Consider the following 16929-nt stretch of genomic DNA (forward strand, 5'->3'; position numbering starts at 1 on the left):
TTGATTTGATTCAAAATCGACTAGAAGTGTAAATTAGAAAAAAGAGTATTCATGAGATCAGAAATTCATACATTTTATTTATTTACCATTTAGAGATGATAGTGATTGGTTTGTTTAACACTTCAGTTGAATCATTGAGAGTCTGCCCAAGAAATAAAATTACCCCATTAAAAAAAAAAAAAAAAAAAAAAAAGAATCGTTGAGAGTCTGCAAAAATGTTGGAAGATGTATTGTTCTGTAATGCTTCGTTATAGATAACACAAGTTGAAACACAATGGGGGATGTCTAATGATAAAACTGGAGCTTTGATAGTACTAAGAAGGGTTTTTTAAAGTTCCCAAAAAATGGGGGAAAAAAAGATTTTTTTTTTTTTTTTTTTTTTGGTTAAATGAATTTCTGGAACATGCATAATTAGTAAGCATTAGCTCAACTTGGCTGTCTTCATTTCAATAGATCCAATGACGTGCATTGCCCGTCTGGGTAATATATATCTAGTTTAATACGCCGAATGGCCTGGTGCATGGTCTTAATTTGATAATAGTAAGTTTTGTTTTTGAGCAAATAAGTTTTAAATTTTAATATAAGACACTTATTCTTTATATTTTTTTTAAAAGTCATTATTAATCTTTTTTAATTTTGAAAAAAATAAAATATAAAAATATAATTATGGCATTTAACTATTAAAATAAATTAATACAAATTAATATATTGGATTTAAATAATGATTTCTTAAAAAATATAAAATTTACTGTAATTAAGATAAAATTGAATAATTTAAATGAAAATTTTTCTTTGTTTTTCCTTCTACAATATCTATTTGTAATATAAAATTTTTAATGGAATTTCTTAACCGAGTCCGCATGTTGGCACTTATATATACAGAGTTAAGATCATATGTTTCATTGTATATCTCTTCCACACATATGTATAGTGGAGTAGTAATTATGTATTAAAAGGTCTCAACTGCATACTTGGATGATGTGTAATATGACTCATGAAGAAGAAAAGTCACAAGATAAACAAAGGCGATTTAAACTCATGAAATAGTGCGCAAGAGCTAGAAATTTTGATGCACAAATGACTAGATTTTATTTTTGTATAGCAAATTTCTTGTTTCTTAAATAACTTTATAGTTTGTACACAATTAAATTCTAGTTGATCATTTATTCTTTTGGATGAAATATATACATATATATATATATATAGCATGAGGTTACTGTATGGACCGCACCAAAACTATTTTTTTTTTTTAAGAAAAAACGTCAACTTTGCTGTTATATATATGAAGCAAAGCCGATGTTTTTTCTTAAAAATTTCGACTTTGATGAGGATCCACATAGAGACGGACCGTATCATAAAATTACCCTCTATATATATATATATATATTTTTTTTTTTTTTCCAACTTATAAATAATTTTGATATGTTAGAAACATGTTGGTCATGATGTTTATGAACTATAAATTTACGAATTGAAATGACAATTACTAGCAAATTTTATATGTATATATATATATATATATATAAAGTGGTATTCATTTTAGATCACCATGACCATTAATGAATCTATTACAGATAAGGTGGAAAAAGAAGCAGTACTTAAAGCCAAACATGTTGAATATGGATAGAGAAAAGGAAAAATTCAATTTTATCCTTTTCAGTTTTGTCTTAGTTATAATTAGATCCATACTTTTAAAAAATTACGGTTAGAATTCATTTCTTAGTTTTTTCACATTAATTTTTACAGTAAAAAATTACAAATGTGATTATAACAAAACTGAAGGAGTTTAAATGAAATTAATTCTATAAAAAATAAAAGGAGAGAAATTAAATTGTTTGATAATAGTGTTGATTTTTTAGTGTTTATTTTTTATTTTTTTTACATAATAATTTGTAATTTACTTGTATCAAATGTTAAATAATAATATTTATTGTTTGTTTAACATTTTAAACAACTAAAAAATTTAAAGAAATAAAAAAAGATAAAATAAAAACCAAAAACCATTATAATTTGAATTTCTATTCAATTTTGTATTTATCTTTTATTTCTTTCTTAACTTTCTAACTATCTTAAGTATCTAATAAATTTTAATTATTACTAACTATCATTTGATATAAGCAAATTATCTATAATAAGATAGATAGATTAAAAAATAATAATAATAATAACCAAACAATACCTAAGCATGCCTCCAGGTTATGAGAAAGCATGCATGTTTATGTTTGTTCTTTTTTTCTTTTTCTTTTTTGAAAGAATGCATGTTTATGTTGAACAGCAAAAGAAAATGTGTACTAGAGTATTGTATACTTTGAATGCATATTACTTTTTAATATTGGAATAGCATCCCTCCATTTTCTGTAAAATGGACAATCCTTGTGGTACATGATCAAGAAAGCACACTACTTTTAATTTAAACAAAATCAAATATAAATTAATATGATCATCAGGTGGGAAAAATCTCCATCCGATATTATAATGAAAATTTATATCAAGGGACAAAAATGTACAGGCAAAGTAGAGTGAAAATTGATCTTATAATTAAATAACATATTAAAGGGTTAATGTAGAACACATATAGCTATTTATAATTTTCTCATATATTTTTTGCTGATCTCTATGCAGAGTAAAAACTTTCCTCTGGCCAAGTAATTAAAGACACGGCGGGCGATACCTGCAGTGTTGCTGATAAAATAGGTGCTGCGTATTTCTATATTTCTAGGAGCGTCTTGACAAAGGTAGAAGGAATTGATTCAAAAACTAATTACTTGGTCCCAAATAAAAACTAATGGTTGTAAAAAAGTAAAAGATAGATGATTCGGGTTGGTTTTAAAATAGCCACAAGTAATAAGTCGGCTAAACTAAACCTTTTACACAAAACCTACTTTACCATCTTATAAACAGTTACTTGCTTTATAAATGTTAAAATGTGTATCCATTAACATGTTAACTATTGTACACACTTTATTAATTAAACCAAAACACCATTATCCCAAATAACCAAAACCATGTTTATCCTAATATTTCACTTACCCAAAATCATCAGTCACCATATCAAGGCTTGGATCTACTCAGAGTACCGAAAATCTGCTGTGCGCTTGTAGGCTTTTGGTGGGCTATTGAGACCTTTGAAATTGAAGGGCTTCAACAAGCACATATGTTTCCCGCAAATTCGTTCTTGTCTTAGGAGGTGCTGGTGCAGTTGGATTAACACTGCTTACTCAGGTATACATTAATTAATATACATATACACAAATGTTTTTCTTCTTTTCTTAATTAATTTAGAAGAAAATAATAAGAACAAATAAATCGGATACAGCTAGTGGAACAAGTGCTTGATATACCCAAGATAGCAGCAAACCGCAAGCTCTGAAAAACTTGAGTTAATTAGAAGGAGATTGGTTGCTGATTTAGCTATTGGTTACACAAAAGAGAGCTTCCAAGACCTTCCTGAGAAAGTGAGGTGAGGTAATATTCGAAAATCAATATTCATGGTCCTGTGTTCAAAACTTACAACTTCGACAGATAACACAAACACATATAAAAACATAATATTCATGAGAGTAGCGTTAAAGATGTATTAATACAAAATCTGTAATTAAATGGATATTAATGCATGTTTTTATTCTAAAAATTTAATTTGAAAAAGTAAACATCTTTTATTATTTATGTTGGAGGATTAGATTACAGACCAAGTGATTTAAATTTAGTCTTATATAATTGGATAAATGTTTCAAAAAATAATAATAATTACATAATTAAACAAGACTTCCAAAGGTTCAATTCAAACTAATTTTGCAATCCAAAGAGGTTAATGTTGTTAAATAACATATGGGGTTCCAATCGGGAAATATTACAGGTGATAATAAATAATATTTTTAATGCAGGTTGTTCAATCATTATGACTGAGAATATAAATAAAGGGCTTTTTATTCTGTTTCCTAATAATTTCTTTTATCTTATTTCTTTTATCTTCTCTCCCTTTTACTTTTATCAATTTTTGTATAATACGTACCCTAAAGAATTAAACAAGGGTTAAATATAATTAACATACAACTACAGAAAAAAAAATAAATAAAAAATAAAAAACACAAGAAGAACAAAAACAAAAACAAAAATTGTAGATTATATTTGGAATTTTAAAATTGATAAGTAATCAAAAAATTAATGTCTAAATAATTTTAACTTTTTTTATTTGATTAAAAAATAATTGTGAATAAAGGAAAATAGAACGTGAGAAGTTACATTTTCTACAAAATTTAGTTTTTATGATGAAAATGTAAACCAAAAAATTATATGGATTTGTTTTTTCTTTTATATAAATATTATATAATTTTTTAATGTAATACGTTTTGTTGGGTTTATATTTTGACACGGGGATTCGATTAGATCTAAAGTTTATATATATATATATATATATAGTTTGAATTTAGTATGTTAATTTATTTTATGGTGTATGGTAATGATATGATATAATACTAAATGAAAGTAAAAAAAAAAAAATGCATAAACTTTTCATTTTTTTAAATAAAATCTAGTGTGGTCTACACACTCTTAACAGTTTATTTGATTTTCATTAAAGATCTATTTTTTCTGATTAGGTTTTTAATATTAAAAAAATAAAAAATGTTGTAAAATAATATTACCATTTAAGACTTGCTAATTGAACTAAATAGTTTATGTTTTATTTATGTATATATTTTAAATATGTTTTTAAATTTGAGCACTTAAAAGGAATTTAAAAAAAAAATTAATGGTTGATAAATGAAAACCTGGATTAACTCTATATATATATATATATATATACACGTATGTCAATTACACAACTCGGTTATCGGTTATATGATTCTGTTCCGTATAATCCATGAATATATATATATATATATATATATATATAAAACCATGTTACATGCTTAATTTACAAATTTATGCCACCGATCTATTGTGAACCTTGTGCGATGTAGTTATGTTGCGCATCCTTTTGTGTGCAGCAACGGCTGGACCTGCATGAGAGCACGTGATCGGAGATGATTAAGGCGGTGGCGGTGGAATAAGTTTAGCTTCTCATCTCCCTTCGCTGAGCCCTTTTGGTAACTTAATTTTCAATATTTCATTTGCTAGTAGCTTCGTGATCATCATTTAATTAATTTCTCTGTTATTTTCTTAATTATTAGAATTGTAATTGACTAATTTGTTTGTCTAAGTTACACACACACACACACACACACACACACATATATATATATATATGCAAATATCTAAATCAAAATTAATTATGCTTCATCTGAATATAGAATTGATTCAGAACCCTAATATTATTTATATATATATATATATATATAAACTTATCCTGCAAATAGTACATCAATTTTGCCTTACAATCATATATATATATATCTATATATATAGGGGATCTATTGGGGAATGACATAGAATTGATTCAGAACCCTATTATTTCATTCATTTATAAATATATAAACTGATCCTGCAAATAGTACATTAATTTCCATTGTAATCATATATATATATATATATAGGGTCTACTGGGGAATGACATATAATAAATATATATATATGTATATATTCCCATTTTATTATAGAGTAATCATAATACATGATCTATATATATAAAGAGAGGTTGATCCACATATAGTATTGATACTTTTAATAGTCCCTGGAGTCCAAACACCAACAGTAGAAATCAGACCTTGAGATATCCAACATTTGTTCAGGGGTCATCCTCTCAAGCTCACTTTGCCTCCATGATGCAAAATTGTTTCGGTTTTGTGCATCAGAAGCAAGTGGGAAATCCTCTACTTTATGATTCTGGGATTTCATTCTCTGGTAGAGCCTCATTGTTGCTACGCAATCCTCGTAGGGGTCTTGAATGCCAATTTGTATGTCATACCTGTTTATATGGAGAAAGAAAAAAAATCAATTTATATACACATAGATTCTCATACAAATCATATATATTTGTGTACACTTAGTATTTGTAATATAAGTATAATCTAGTTTATATATTATTTCCATATATTTTCCATATATTTAAATATATTATATATTTAATGTATGTTAATAGGTGTATATAATTATTATGTATTTAAAATTAATATTCTATTTAAGTAACACAGAAAAATATAACAATAAGGTATAGGACTTGCCCCAGATATGCCTGTGTCAGATACTTGAGCGAGTTGCTGAGCTTGCTTGTTTTCATCAATGGAGGATATTTTGCAGTATCCCTGCTTGTCACATTTTTAATATATATGAATTGATTATTTCTTTTTTCAACATATAGAGTTAGCTGAAATATTGCAGACCATATTATGAATGGGAAGTAATATAAATATTTATAAATTTCTTACTTGGGTTAATTTAAAGAAGCTTACCTCAACATTGTTGCTGGATATTCTATCTGTAGACGGTCAAGATCATGATCCAAACCATGGCCAACAAGAATCCTAGCCTTTCCACACCTAGGACGAATTTTCCACATTGGTTCCCCATTGCAGAGGAAATCTTGAATCTTCTTTTGAACCTGTTTAAGCGGCATGGCGTCCCTCAAGTATTCGGGACGAATGCCTGTAGTTTCGTACCTGTAGTTGGTGACTGGAAGTATTGGCTTGACATAACTATGGAAGATAACATTTTCGTATTCATCAATTAGGCAAACCCTTGCGCAGAGATCTAGGGACCCATCACTGCCACCTCCAACCATCTTGCATGCCATTGCAACCACTGGGGAGCCTCTTGTTCTTCCATAATCTATGGTTAAATTGTCACGCATTCCCAGCTTACCAGAACGAGCACCTAGTGCCTAGATAAACATGGAATGTTTATACTAGGATCAGACATGGTCTAAGACTAGGAAAAGTGTAAATTAATTTTATTAAGAGTTAGTTGATCATGGTATTCGTGGGCTTGATCCCCTACCCTAAGTTGTACTAAAAATTAAAAAAAATAAAAAAATCTAGTTGATGATGATTGATTACGTTATTAACACTGGAGAGTTGGCATGAATGCTGGTGAATCCTGAGACTGTGAGGGCTATCGAGGATTGCCAAGCAAAATTTGCATCCTCTGTTGCTGAATATGTTCTTACATTCTTGTTTTGGCAATGGCCCTGAAAAGTCAAAGGCAAATATTAGTATACACACACACACACACACACACACACACACATATATATATATATATATAGTTCTACTCTTCTGGGTGATGGAGCGGATGGAGCCTAGGATATCCTGAGCAATGCACACATATTCTTTGTTGAATACGCGTGTAAATCAATTTCAACTTGGATATGTGTGTGTCGCTCACGATGTTTTGGGCTCCATTTCGCCTAGGAGGAAGCATTATATATTTACTGATGATGCCATAAAGAAGAATCTGGGAAAATTAATGCTAGTTAAGACTGCAGAGAATTGATGTAAGTTGTTTGGATTTTATACCTATAAGATGTTCTCTGAGAGACTCAAAAGATCTGCAATGTTTCTTACAGATTCCGCACGTGGGTTCATGAACTGAGTGATATGATATCCTCATATGCTCCACAAGATGCTCCAGTCTGTTAAATTGTCTGAAGCATGCTGCACACTTGTTCCTGGTAATTAATTGTCCAACAAGCAATTAGTATTACATATATATCTTTAAATGGGTTTTCTAATGCATATATATATTTTCCAACAAGCAATTAGTATTACATATATCTTTAAATGGTTTTCTAATGCATATATATATGTATGATGTTAGCTAATATTTAAGAATGAGAAAGAGAGAGAGAGAGAGAGAGAGAGAGAGAGATAGAGAGAACCTCAGAGTTTCTGATGTCTCAACTCGACTATCCATGATGGTTGTAAAAAGTGGAGAGGAGATGGAAAACTAAATGAAGCTGAGAAAGAAGGTAGGGATTGGGAAGGTATTTATAGCACAAAGTTTGGAAGAAAAAGAAGGTAGGGCTTCCAAGTTGGAGATTAGGGATGAATATGATTCCTTAGGGGCAGACTGGCTGTAGTACTGTCACCAAAATTTTGGTATCTAGGTTTATATTTATCTAGGTTTTTCTAGCAGAATTAATTTAGCCATCCTAACCTAGAACATTCGTCGTCATCCAAAAAGCTTGGGCCCCTCCCTTCAACCAGAATATTTTCATGTTACCCTTTATGATTCTCTCTATCTAGCTATATATATATATATATATGTGTGTGTGTGTCTGTGTGTCTGTGTGTCTGTGTGTGTGTTATGGACCCATGCAATTTCCTGTTAATTATTTGTTAATTTTATACATGTAACTTGAGAGAAGATTAATAAGCTGCGCCTATTAAGTACATACTTTTTGAATGGTTACACTTTTTGTAAATGAAGAAAATGATATTTCAGCGAATGAATATGCTCGAAGGATATCTGGATATGCCAAATAATTATATCATAACTAGAAAGGTATTAGTTCGGCTTTATTGACATGTCTGGTAATGGGAAAGTGGTATGTAAATTACTAATAGGTTTGATCAAAGTTTCGTACTGGGATTAAAAAAAAAAAAAAAAAAAAGGTATGTAATCGGTGGGCAAGCTGACATGATACGAAAGCCCAACGGCTAATGGATGTGAGTGATGGGATAGATGATATACAAAAGCTGGGAAAAATGCATGGTGTTTATAGATGGAGCTAAATCTCCATTACTTTCGGCAAAGGTTCTTGGTTATGAAGCTTCAGATAAGATTTTCAAGCTCACAACTCTTGCTTCAGATAAGATTTTCAAGATATCATCCCCTGTTAATTTGTACCTTGGACCTGCTTTTAAAAACCTTATTGAGAATATATATGCACGGATGCCAATTGGCAAAAAATTAATTGACTTTGTTTACCACCTTTTACACAAAAATTTGGAGATAATTTGTGTGTATAGAGGAATAAATAAATCAATGCTTTGCTTTGAAACTGTACTTTCCAGCTGGAATATATTGATGAATATTACTGGTTTAATTCAATGTATCAATTATTTTTGTTCTATCAAAAGACATATATATATATATATATATGATTATCATATTGGATCTGCACCATTAGAATATGCATGTTCAATATATTTTTATCTCTTTCCAATAGATAGCATTAGAGAAAAGTTTAGGTCTACAAATGTTACTATCAAACTTTTCTATAGCACTAGCCAGTCTTGGTTTTGGCTCGGATACTGTTGTACATACGATTGCCCACATCTCTCTTTCACTTTCTCACTCAGGTCTGAGGAGGAGTTTGACTTTTAAACATGGAGAATGTCAGTAAGACGCTCTTTCTGGTCATGAGGACTGGTCCACCAAAGAGATTCGTAATTCGGTGCTTTAATTTAAGATACCCCGAATAAAAAGAAAGTCCATTATTTTTTGTGATTCTGGTCCACTACCTTGCACTGCCTCATTTTATTTTGTTCCTTGACCATCTCTCAGGCATTGACGTCCCTCTTTGTTTCGAATGTCAAACCAAAAAGCCAATCCAAAAAGCAGGGATAAGTTAGAGATTGGTTTGGTTTTAGTTTGTTCGAATTCGATTCATCATTAAATGAGCCGAACTTTAATAATAGATTAAGTTTCCCTGCCAATTGTGAGTAAGAAATTAAACTTAATAAGTAGCTTAAAATTAGCTATTTTATACATTTTTATACAAAAATTATTTTATAATGAATTTAAACATATTAAATACTTATAATATGTGAACAATATTTTTTATTTAATTTAATAATTTATTTGATTTTGTCAAAAAATTCATATAATCAATTAAATTTATTAATAATTTAGTGTTGAAATAAAAAGTAAATAATATCAAATTTCCAATTTTTAGAATTTTGTATTTACATAAGCTAAGTCAAATTAAACCCAAGTTTTTCATGAGCAAGCTTGGTCAATGCTCAGCAAAAGATTTCAAAATTTTGTAAATTTGAACTGAATTTAAGTATTCCTAAAATATGAATTGACCTTGAAAATCTTAATAATTTGATTCTATTTGACTCATTTACATCTCTATCAAAAAATTCTTTTTCATATTACAAACATTTTTTTCCTCTCATTTACATCTCTATCGAAAAATTCTTTCTCAGATTACAAACATTTTTTCCTCTCATTTCAGGGCCTTTTATACGATCATAGCTTGACTTGTAAGAGAAACGGCTTATTGATTTCTTTTGCCTCACACCTACTCAAATGCCCAGCGAAATATGACCCCGGTGTTTATATATATATAATCATCATAATCATTTTGGTGGTTTTATGCATTAAAACTTCCTTATCAACTTTTAGATTACTTAAAGGGATGAATTTAAAAAATATATTTGAATTTACATGAGTTCATATAAGGTTTATTAAATTTATTTTCATCTTTTTAAGGTTTTAATATCTTATTAAATTCATATAATTCAATATCATAATTTTAAATTTTAACTATTGGAGCAATATTCAATTTCAATAATAAAGTTTTGATAATAAAATCATTTTAATATATAGAACAATGATGATATAGTACAGAATTTTGATAGGTAGAAACCTATTAACATGACAATGCTGAAAGTTGTCACTTGTTCTACTAAGTTTTTAGTTATAAATTATATATTAATTGATTTAATACTTTTTACACTTGATTTATTAATATATTTTTTTCTCGAAAACATATTTTTAACATAACTATCTCTATATATATTGGAAATACGGATAAAATTCAGAATCGTTGAACAATAGCATTGCAAATTCACTAGGTTGTCCCACACGGATGACCATATTGATTCTTGCCACACATCTTGTAGGTGTGAGTTATGATGGACAAAGCAAGCTATGTACTGTACATCAATAGAGAGGGACAGATTTCTTCATCCTGTTTTATTTTCCCTTGAATAATTAAATTGAAAGTCATATAACCATATTCATTGAAAGTTCAACTTCACTTTTCTGTTATGGCATGTGGCTAGAAAATTAACTCATGTTTCAATTTGCTGCCTAGATACGGAGATCTCAAGACAAGGGACAACTTGGTGTGGGTTTTTTCTGTTGTGGGTCTTTGAATACACATGCATATAAAGATCATAAGATTTATTTTATTTTTTAAAAAAAAAAAAAATCTCTCTCCACCATTCATTTGTTTCCAATACTTGAAGATAACCCTCCATGCACCTATTTGCTTCCAAAGAAAAAAGAAAGATCATGATTCTTTCAACATAAAAAACAGTCAAAAAAGGAAGTTCGTCCACCCATGGGTACAAAATATATTCAACTTCACAACAAAAGAATATATATCCAGCTTGGAGATGCATGCATTTATGTATAATATATTTATATATATGCACCCTTCACGCAATCATGTGCTTTGGTAGAAACTGGTCCATACCGGTCCTTTCTTTTTGGTTTTTTTACCACTACGTACCGATCTTTTCTTTTCCTCCAAACTTAATTATTGCTTCTGAGTATGGTATATACCTCAAAATTATCTGTGGAGCTATATTAACAACTAATGAAACAGAGAAATCAATGAAAAGTCGTATGTATATAGGTCTTTTCTCTTTACCATTTTTAATATTTCACTCGTTAACAACTCATGTAAGATTAGAAGGCCAGAACCAAATACCCTATAAACTCATTAGAACACAAATCGTGGGTTTAGGGCTTTTTTTTTTTTAAAAAAAACAAAAACCTATTAAGAATGAATTAAGAGAGATATATATAGTGTCTCTATGAAAGAGTAATCCGAGAATACACATGAATGAACATGATTGTAGAGAGATATATATGGGATTAGATCTCTCCCTTATTATGAATTTGCTAAGAATCTGCATTTAATTGTAATCCTGCCAATTTGATTTAACTTTTCTCTTTTCCGTGAAGAAAAAGAAAATCTCAATCCTTGCTGGCACTTGAGACAAAAATGATCCAAAATAATTGAACATATATAGTTGGCAGGATAACATGACAAAAAGGTGATATAAGACTCAAGTTTTTTTTATGGCGGTAGCAAATTGTAAGAGAGGTATATGAAAGTCCCAGCGGCATTTTGAATCTTTTTTTCAAGCTTTGTCATGGAGATCTTTAGAGAGAGGGGGGTGGGGGGGGGGGGAAGAAGGGGAGGAGGAAGGGGAGGAGGAGGAACAAAAAAGTTATTTGATGGAGATGTATAAAATATGCATATTGAACAAACTTAACTTTAACAGTATATCTGGTTGATGTTTTCTTGATGGAATTTATTTCCTTTAAAATAAAAATAAAAAAAAATCTTTAGTAGTGTGACCCATTTCTGTCCACTTGATTACCAATTCAACCGGTCAAACTGAAAAGGTTTGGCTAAAGAGAACATTTTAAAAGATAAAAATGATGCTTCTTTCCAATGACCAAAGAATGAACTGCATGGTGATGATGCCTTTTATTTATCAATTTTTTAATCTTTTTTTTTTTTCCCCTTCACGGTTCCAGGACCAAGTATTAAGTAACTAGCTAGAACTCCATTTGCTTGCTAGTAGGGATGATGTATATGAATCGTATACATTAGAAAATTTAGAAAATTTAGTCAAAGCACACCACTCTCTCTAATAATTTAGAAAATTATTTATCCACATTGCTTAAAAATAAAATAGAAGACTTTTGAGCTCATTTATATGAATCGTATATGAGAGCAGCAAGATGAAGGATTTTAATTTTAGACTGGAATATAAATTAGTATTAAATATGCTATATATATAGTTCGATCGATCATAAGCAGGATGGAATATTTTTAACCCTGTAAATTAATATTATTTATATTGGAAATAGGGCATGATCATGATCGAATAAATAAGATATAATAGAACCAAATTTATTCTCCTTCTCCTCGTGGTTAAAATGAATATTTTTATTTTTTATTATTATTATTTTTTTTAGCTCTACAACAAAGGATTTACTGGAATATAAATTAGTGTTAAATATGCTATATTTTTAGTTCGATCGATCATGAGCAGGATGGAATATTTTTATCCCTGTAGATTAATATCATTTATATTGCAACTAGGAGCTTTTTTTATCATGATCGAATATATGAGATAAAATAAGGCCAAATTTATTCTCCTTCTCCTCGTGGTAACATTGAATTTTTTTATTATTATTATTATTAGTTTTAGCTCCACAAAAAGCATTTATAAGAGAAAGACAAAAGAAAGTAATTAATTTCATTACATTACACTTTGTCCTTCTCTTGGACCACCACGCGATATGTATAAACACACCTTATCCTCATTTTGTTGACGTATGGATATCCAACAAAATGCAAATATACAATTTTATTACAAGCAATTTCTTATTAAATATATATAGTATTTGTATTTTAACAAAATTCAAATAACCATGTGATAGAAATACTAAATATTATTGGGTGTTAATTAACTATGCTAGCTTCCCGACTCTCTTAAACGCACTCATCACCATTCAAGTGAATAAATTTGTTGGTAAGGCATTTCAATTTCAACAAAAAAGATAAGAGTTTGAATTTCATCTGGATTAAAGATGACATACCTAGATTGGTAGGGTCAACGGAGATGGGGCCCACCACTTAAGAATTGCAAGGAATGCCAAGCTCTATCTATCATTTTTTTTTTTTTTTTGGTTTAATTATTACCAAAAAATAATAATTGCACTCACCAACTAGGTAGCATGGGCATTCTAAAGCCAGCACTTGTTTGTTAACATGTGGGAATGGCAACCGAGTTGGGTTTATCTGAATCTGAGTAATTGGGCTTATCTGAATCTGAGTAAACTCGGTCTGATCCAACAATAATCCGTCTCTGTAGAAATCTGATTTGCCCCGACCACACCTGCTTCGATGGATTTTGTAGAGGAAAATTTAAAATTTGTCACATTTTGCAAATAAAACATCCTATATATATATATATACCGAGTAAATTAGAATCTGACCCGACCCAAACCCGAAATGAACACAAAAATTGTAAATACAATCCGATCCGAATCGTGTTTATGGTTTTTAATGCCCATCCCAATCAGATCGGATCTTTCGGAAACCTAACCCGACAACGCCATGGATTATCATTGCTATTAACAAATGTCAAATGGCCTTTGCAAATTGAAACTACGTACGGGTTTTTATTCTTTCTTTACCTTTTATACATGCGCACCACCCACCACGTCACTCAGCCCTCAATTATTTTTTTTTCCTTACTCTCTGTGACGTCACCCTTTATCTTTCTGCTACGGATTCAGCTAGCCTTTGTCATTTTTGTATGACAAATCTATTAATGAATGTATATGTATTATGGACAAAACGATCGACGATTCAAATTCAATAGTATGTACGTACGATTCGCGTTGGCTGTATCGACGACTTATTCAGACAATTTTCCGATTCAAGGGACCGAGTTTGATTCGATTTCCTTCGACAACACTGCTTAGCACTAAATACGTGTCTGTAATCATGCTACCAATTAATAATGCATGCACTTTCTATAATTGGCACATGGCTCATCACATCAGGAATAGTACTGTGGTTCCTATTCTGTTAGTTTTCGCTTTGATCAGTCTACGACTAATCACGATCCGTAATTAATTGTTATTTCATGGGCGTTATTGCCTTGGCTTCCCTACGAATCGCTAATTATACAATTGACGAGTCACTTTCAAGTTTCAAGCATACAGTTAAGCTCCATTCCTTGTCTGATTGCAATTACTTTCAGCGGCTGAGGACAGCTTCTGCCCATGAATAGCTTCCCAATCACAAAAGTTCACAACCCACTACTCCATTTAATAAATCGAGAGACACTGCCCATCCATTAATACTATTTTTCCTTTATTTATACCTTCATTGCAACCCATCATCCACCACTGAAAATAACCCATGTTAGCGTTTTACTTTTTGAAACACAAAAGAAACAAAGAAATGGAGAATCCATCAGCCTTGTGGCAGAAAAATTAAGGTGAACTAGCTTGGAGCTTTCGATATATAGCTTGAAGTTGGGTGTCAAGGGACTTTTAGATGCCAGTTTGATGAAGATCCCAACAATCTTCATTCATGAACAGACCAGCTGTGCATGTCTCTGCAAAACACTGCTACGGTGATCATGATGAACACACCAAGTTCAGTATCCACTCATAGATTTACAAGGCAGAGGTAAAGTTGCAAATGATCGTCATAGAGCAATCCACGAAGTTCAATTTGCTTGCGAGAAATGGGGATTCGTCCAAGTGTTCAATCATGGAATTTCTGGTGAATATTTTGAATGAAATGCTGGGTAGACTGCATGCATTTTGTGAAGGAGACCCTAAGTCATTGAAAAAACGTTTCTTAATTAGTCTGGTGAAAGCAAAGTGCTTTGTAATACCAATTTCGATCCTTATAAGTGTCAGCATCTACTTATTGGAGGGACACTTTCAAAACTATGGTGGCACACCTTGCCGTCCAGATCCATGTAACTTGTATTGCAGGGATGTTAAAATGGACTACTCAGAACAAAATATTCTCATTAGGGCTTGTTTCATACGAACTGAAGTCTGGACTCTCAAGCTAGCCAGCTCTAGTCCTAAATGTTACAGGCAAGTGTTTGTTCTATATAATATTAGTAATAATTAATTGTCTAGCAGATTTCTTAAATTCTTATTTTGTGTCTAAAATTATATATGTGAAGAGCACAAGAAAGAAAAGTGATACTCTGTACCCTGGGGACAATTAATTATTGCCTTCTTTCTCAAAATTTAAAATATAACAAAATAATGAAAGTGAAAAATTTCTCACCCAAATGCCCCATAAAATGTTCTGTATTCTCTATATAAGCCTAATTCCTGTTTGGCCTATAAAATATTCTGTATTTTCTACATAAACCTAATTCTTATTCGATGAATAGACTATTAATAAATATCTTTTCTAACAAAATTTTTACCTAAATAAATTTTTGAAGTTACAATTTGCTATTAAATCAACCAGTACCTTATTGGTTCCTATGCTATTTTATTAATAAATTAATATATAAATATATATATTTGCTTCTTCTGGCTACTAATTAATTTTGAAAAATGATCTTTAGTTAGGATGACTATTCCTCATATGGTCGTCATTTATTTTAGGTTAAAGTTATATTTGTCTTACAATCTTATTTTATCAATTATATAATATAACAATTTATGTTAAAAAAAATGACATTAATTTACTGGCTTAACTGAAGGTGACAGCAATTAAGGTGCCATTACAGAAGTCAAATTGTCTCTCAGTGGATGCTGAAACTTGATATGGATTGAAATTCGTATTATAAAGCACTTTGCTTTTGCAGGCACGAGAACAAAAACATTTTTTCAACGCAGGGTGTGAAATGCACGTATTCCATCTTGCAATTCATCCAAAATATTCATGGAAATACCATGATATCAGTCACTCGGAAGAATTCCAATTTCTCACAAGCAAATTGAAGTTCGTGGACTACTCTACTATGAACATTTGCATCTTTGTCTATGCTTTGTAAATCTATGAGCGGTATGCTGAACTTGGGATTGCTAATGCTAGGACCATAACTGTGATCAAGAGCCTGGTCTGTTCATGAATGAAGATTCTTGGGATCTTCATCAAATTGGCATCTACGAGTCTCTTAACACCCATTTTTGAGCTACTGAAAGCTTTTAGTACTTCGCTCTTTCTGTTATAAGAGATGGACTCAGCATTGTGCTGGGATGTTATGATTTCCATTTCTTTCTTTCTTTTGTACTTCAAAAGTGAAACGATAATTGCTTATTTTATCAGGCATGTAATGGGTTGCAATTAAGGTATAAATAAAGGAGAAATATAGTAATAACGATGGGCTTCGCAATGTATTAAATGTACCCATTAGATATATTTATTATAAAATATAAAAATGTATGTTCTTCGAGAAGGGATTTTTTTTTTTTTTTTTTTGGTGGGTAATATCGAGAAGGTTGAAGAAAGAGAACTGG

At 30.5% G+C, this 16929-nt stretch overlaps 2 protein-coding genes and 1 long non-coding RNA gene across 3 annotated transcripts; 2 read left to right on the top strand and 1 right to left on the bottom strand.

The window, feature by feature from the left end:
- Positions 1-4950: 4950 nt before the first annotated feature.
- On the top strand, positions 4951-7689 carry LOC125421971 (uncharacterized). The gene is made up of 2 exons (XR_007240440.2): positions 4951-5087; positions 7502-7689. It is a non-coding gene; the product is annotated as an uncharacterized LOC125421971 (long non-coding RNA).
- LOC107415412 (RNA exonuclease 4) lies at positions 5422-8144 on the bottom strand. The gene is made up of 6 exons (XM_016023735.4): positions 7814-8144; positions 7452-7603; positions 6993-7123; positions 6390-6817; positions 6162-6242; positions 5422-5905 (listed from the first exon to the last, which is right to left on the bottom strand). Exons 1-6 carry the CDS (start codon positions 7846-7848, stop codon positions 5662-5664), a joined length of 1071 nt encoding a protein of 356 aa, XP_015879221.1. The 5' UTR covers positions 7849-8144; the 3' UTR covers positions 5422-5661.
- A 6524-nt stretch (positions 8145-14668) lies between these two features.
- LOC112491444 (uncharacterized) lies at positions 14669-16790 on the top strand. The gene is made up of 2 exons (XM_025073156.3): positions 14669-15543; positions 16275-16790. The coding sequence occupies exons 1-2, from the start codon at positions 15134-15136 to the stop codon at positions 16408-16410; spliced, it is 546 nt and encodes a 181-aa protein (XP_024928924.1). The 5' UTR covers positions 14669-15133; the 3' UTR covers positions 16411-16790.
- Positions 16791-16929: the final 139 nt, after the last annotated feature.

This window comes from Ziziphus jujuba, chromosome 4 (genome assembly GCF_031755915.1).
Source record: "Ziziphus jujuba cultivar Dongzao chromosome 4, ASM3175591v1".
NCBI classification, from domain to species: domain Eukaryota; kingdom Viridiplantae; phylum Streptophyta; class Magnoliopsida; order Rosales; family Rhamnaceae; genus Ziziphus; species Ziziphus jujuba.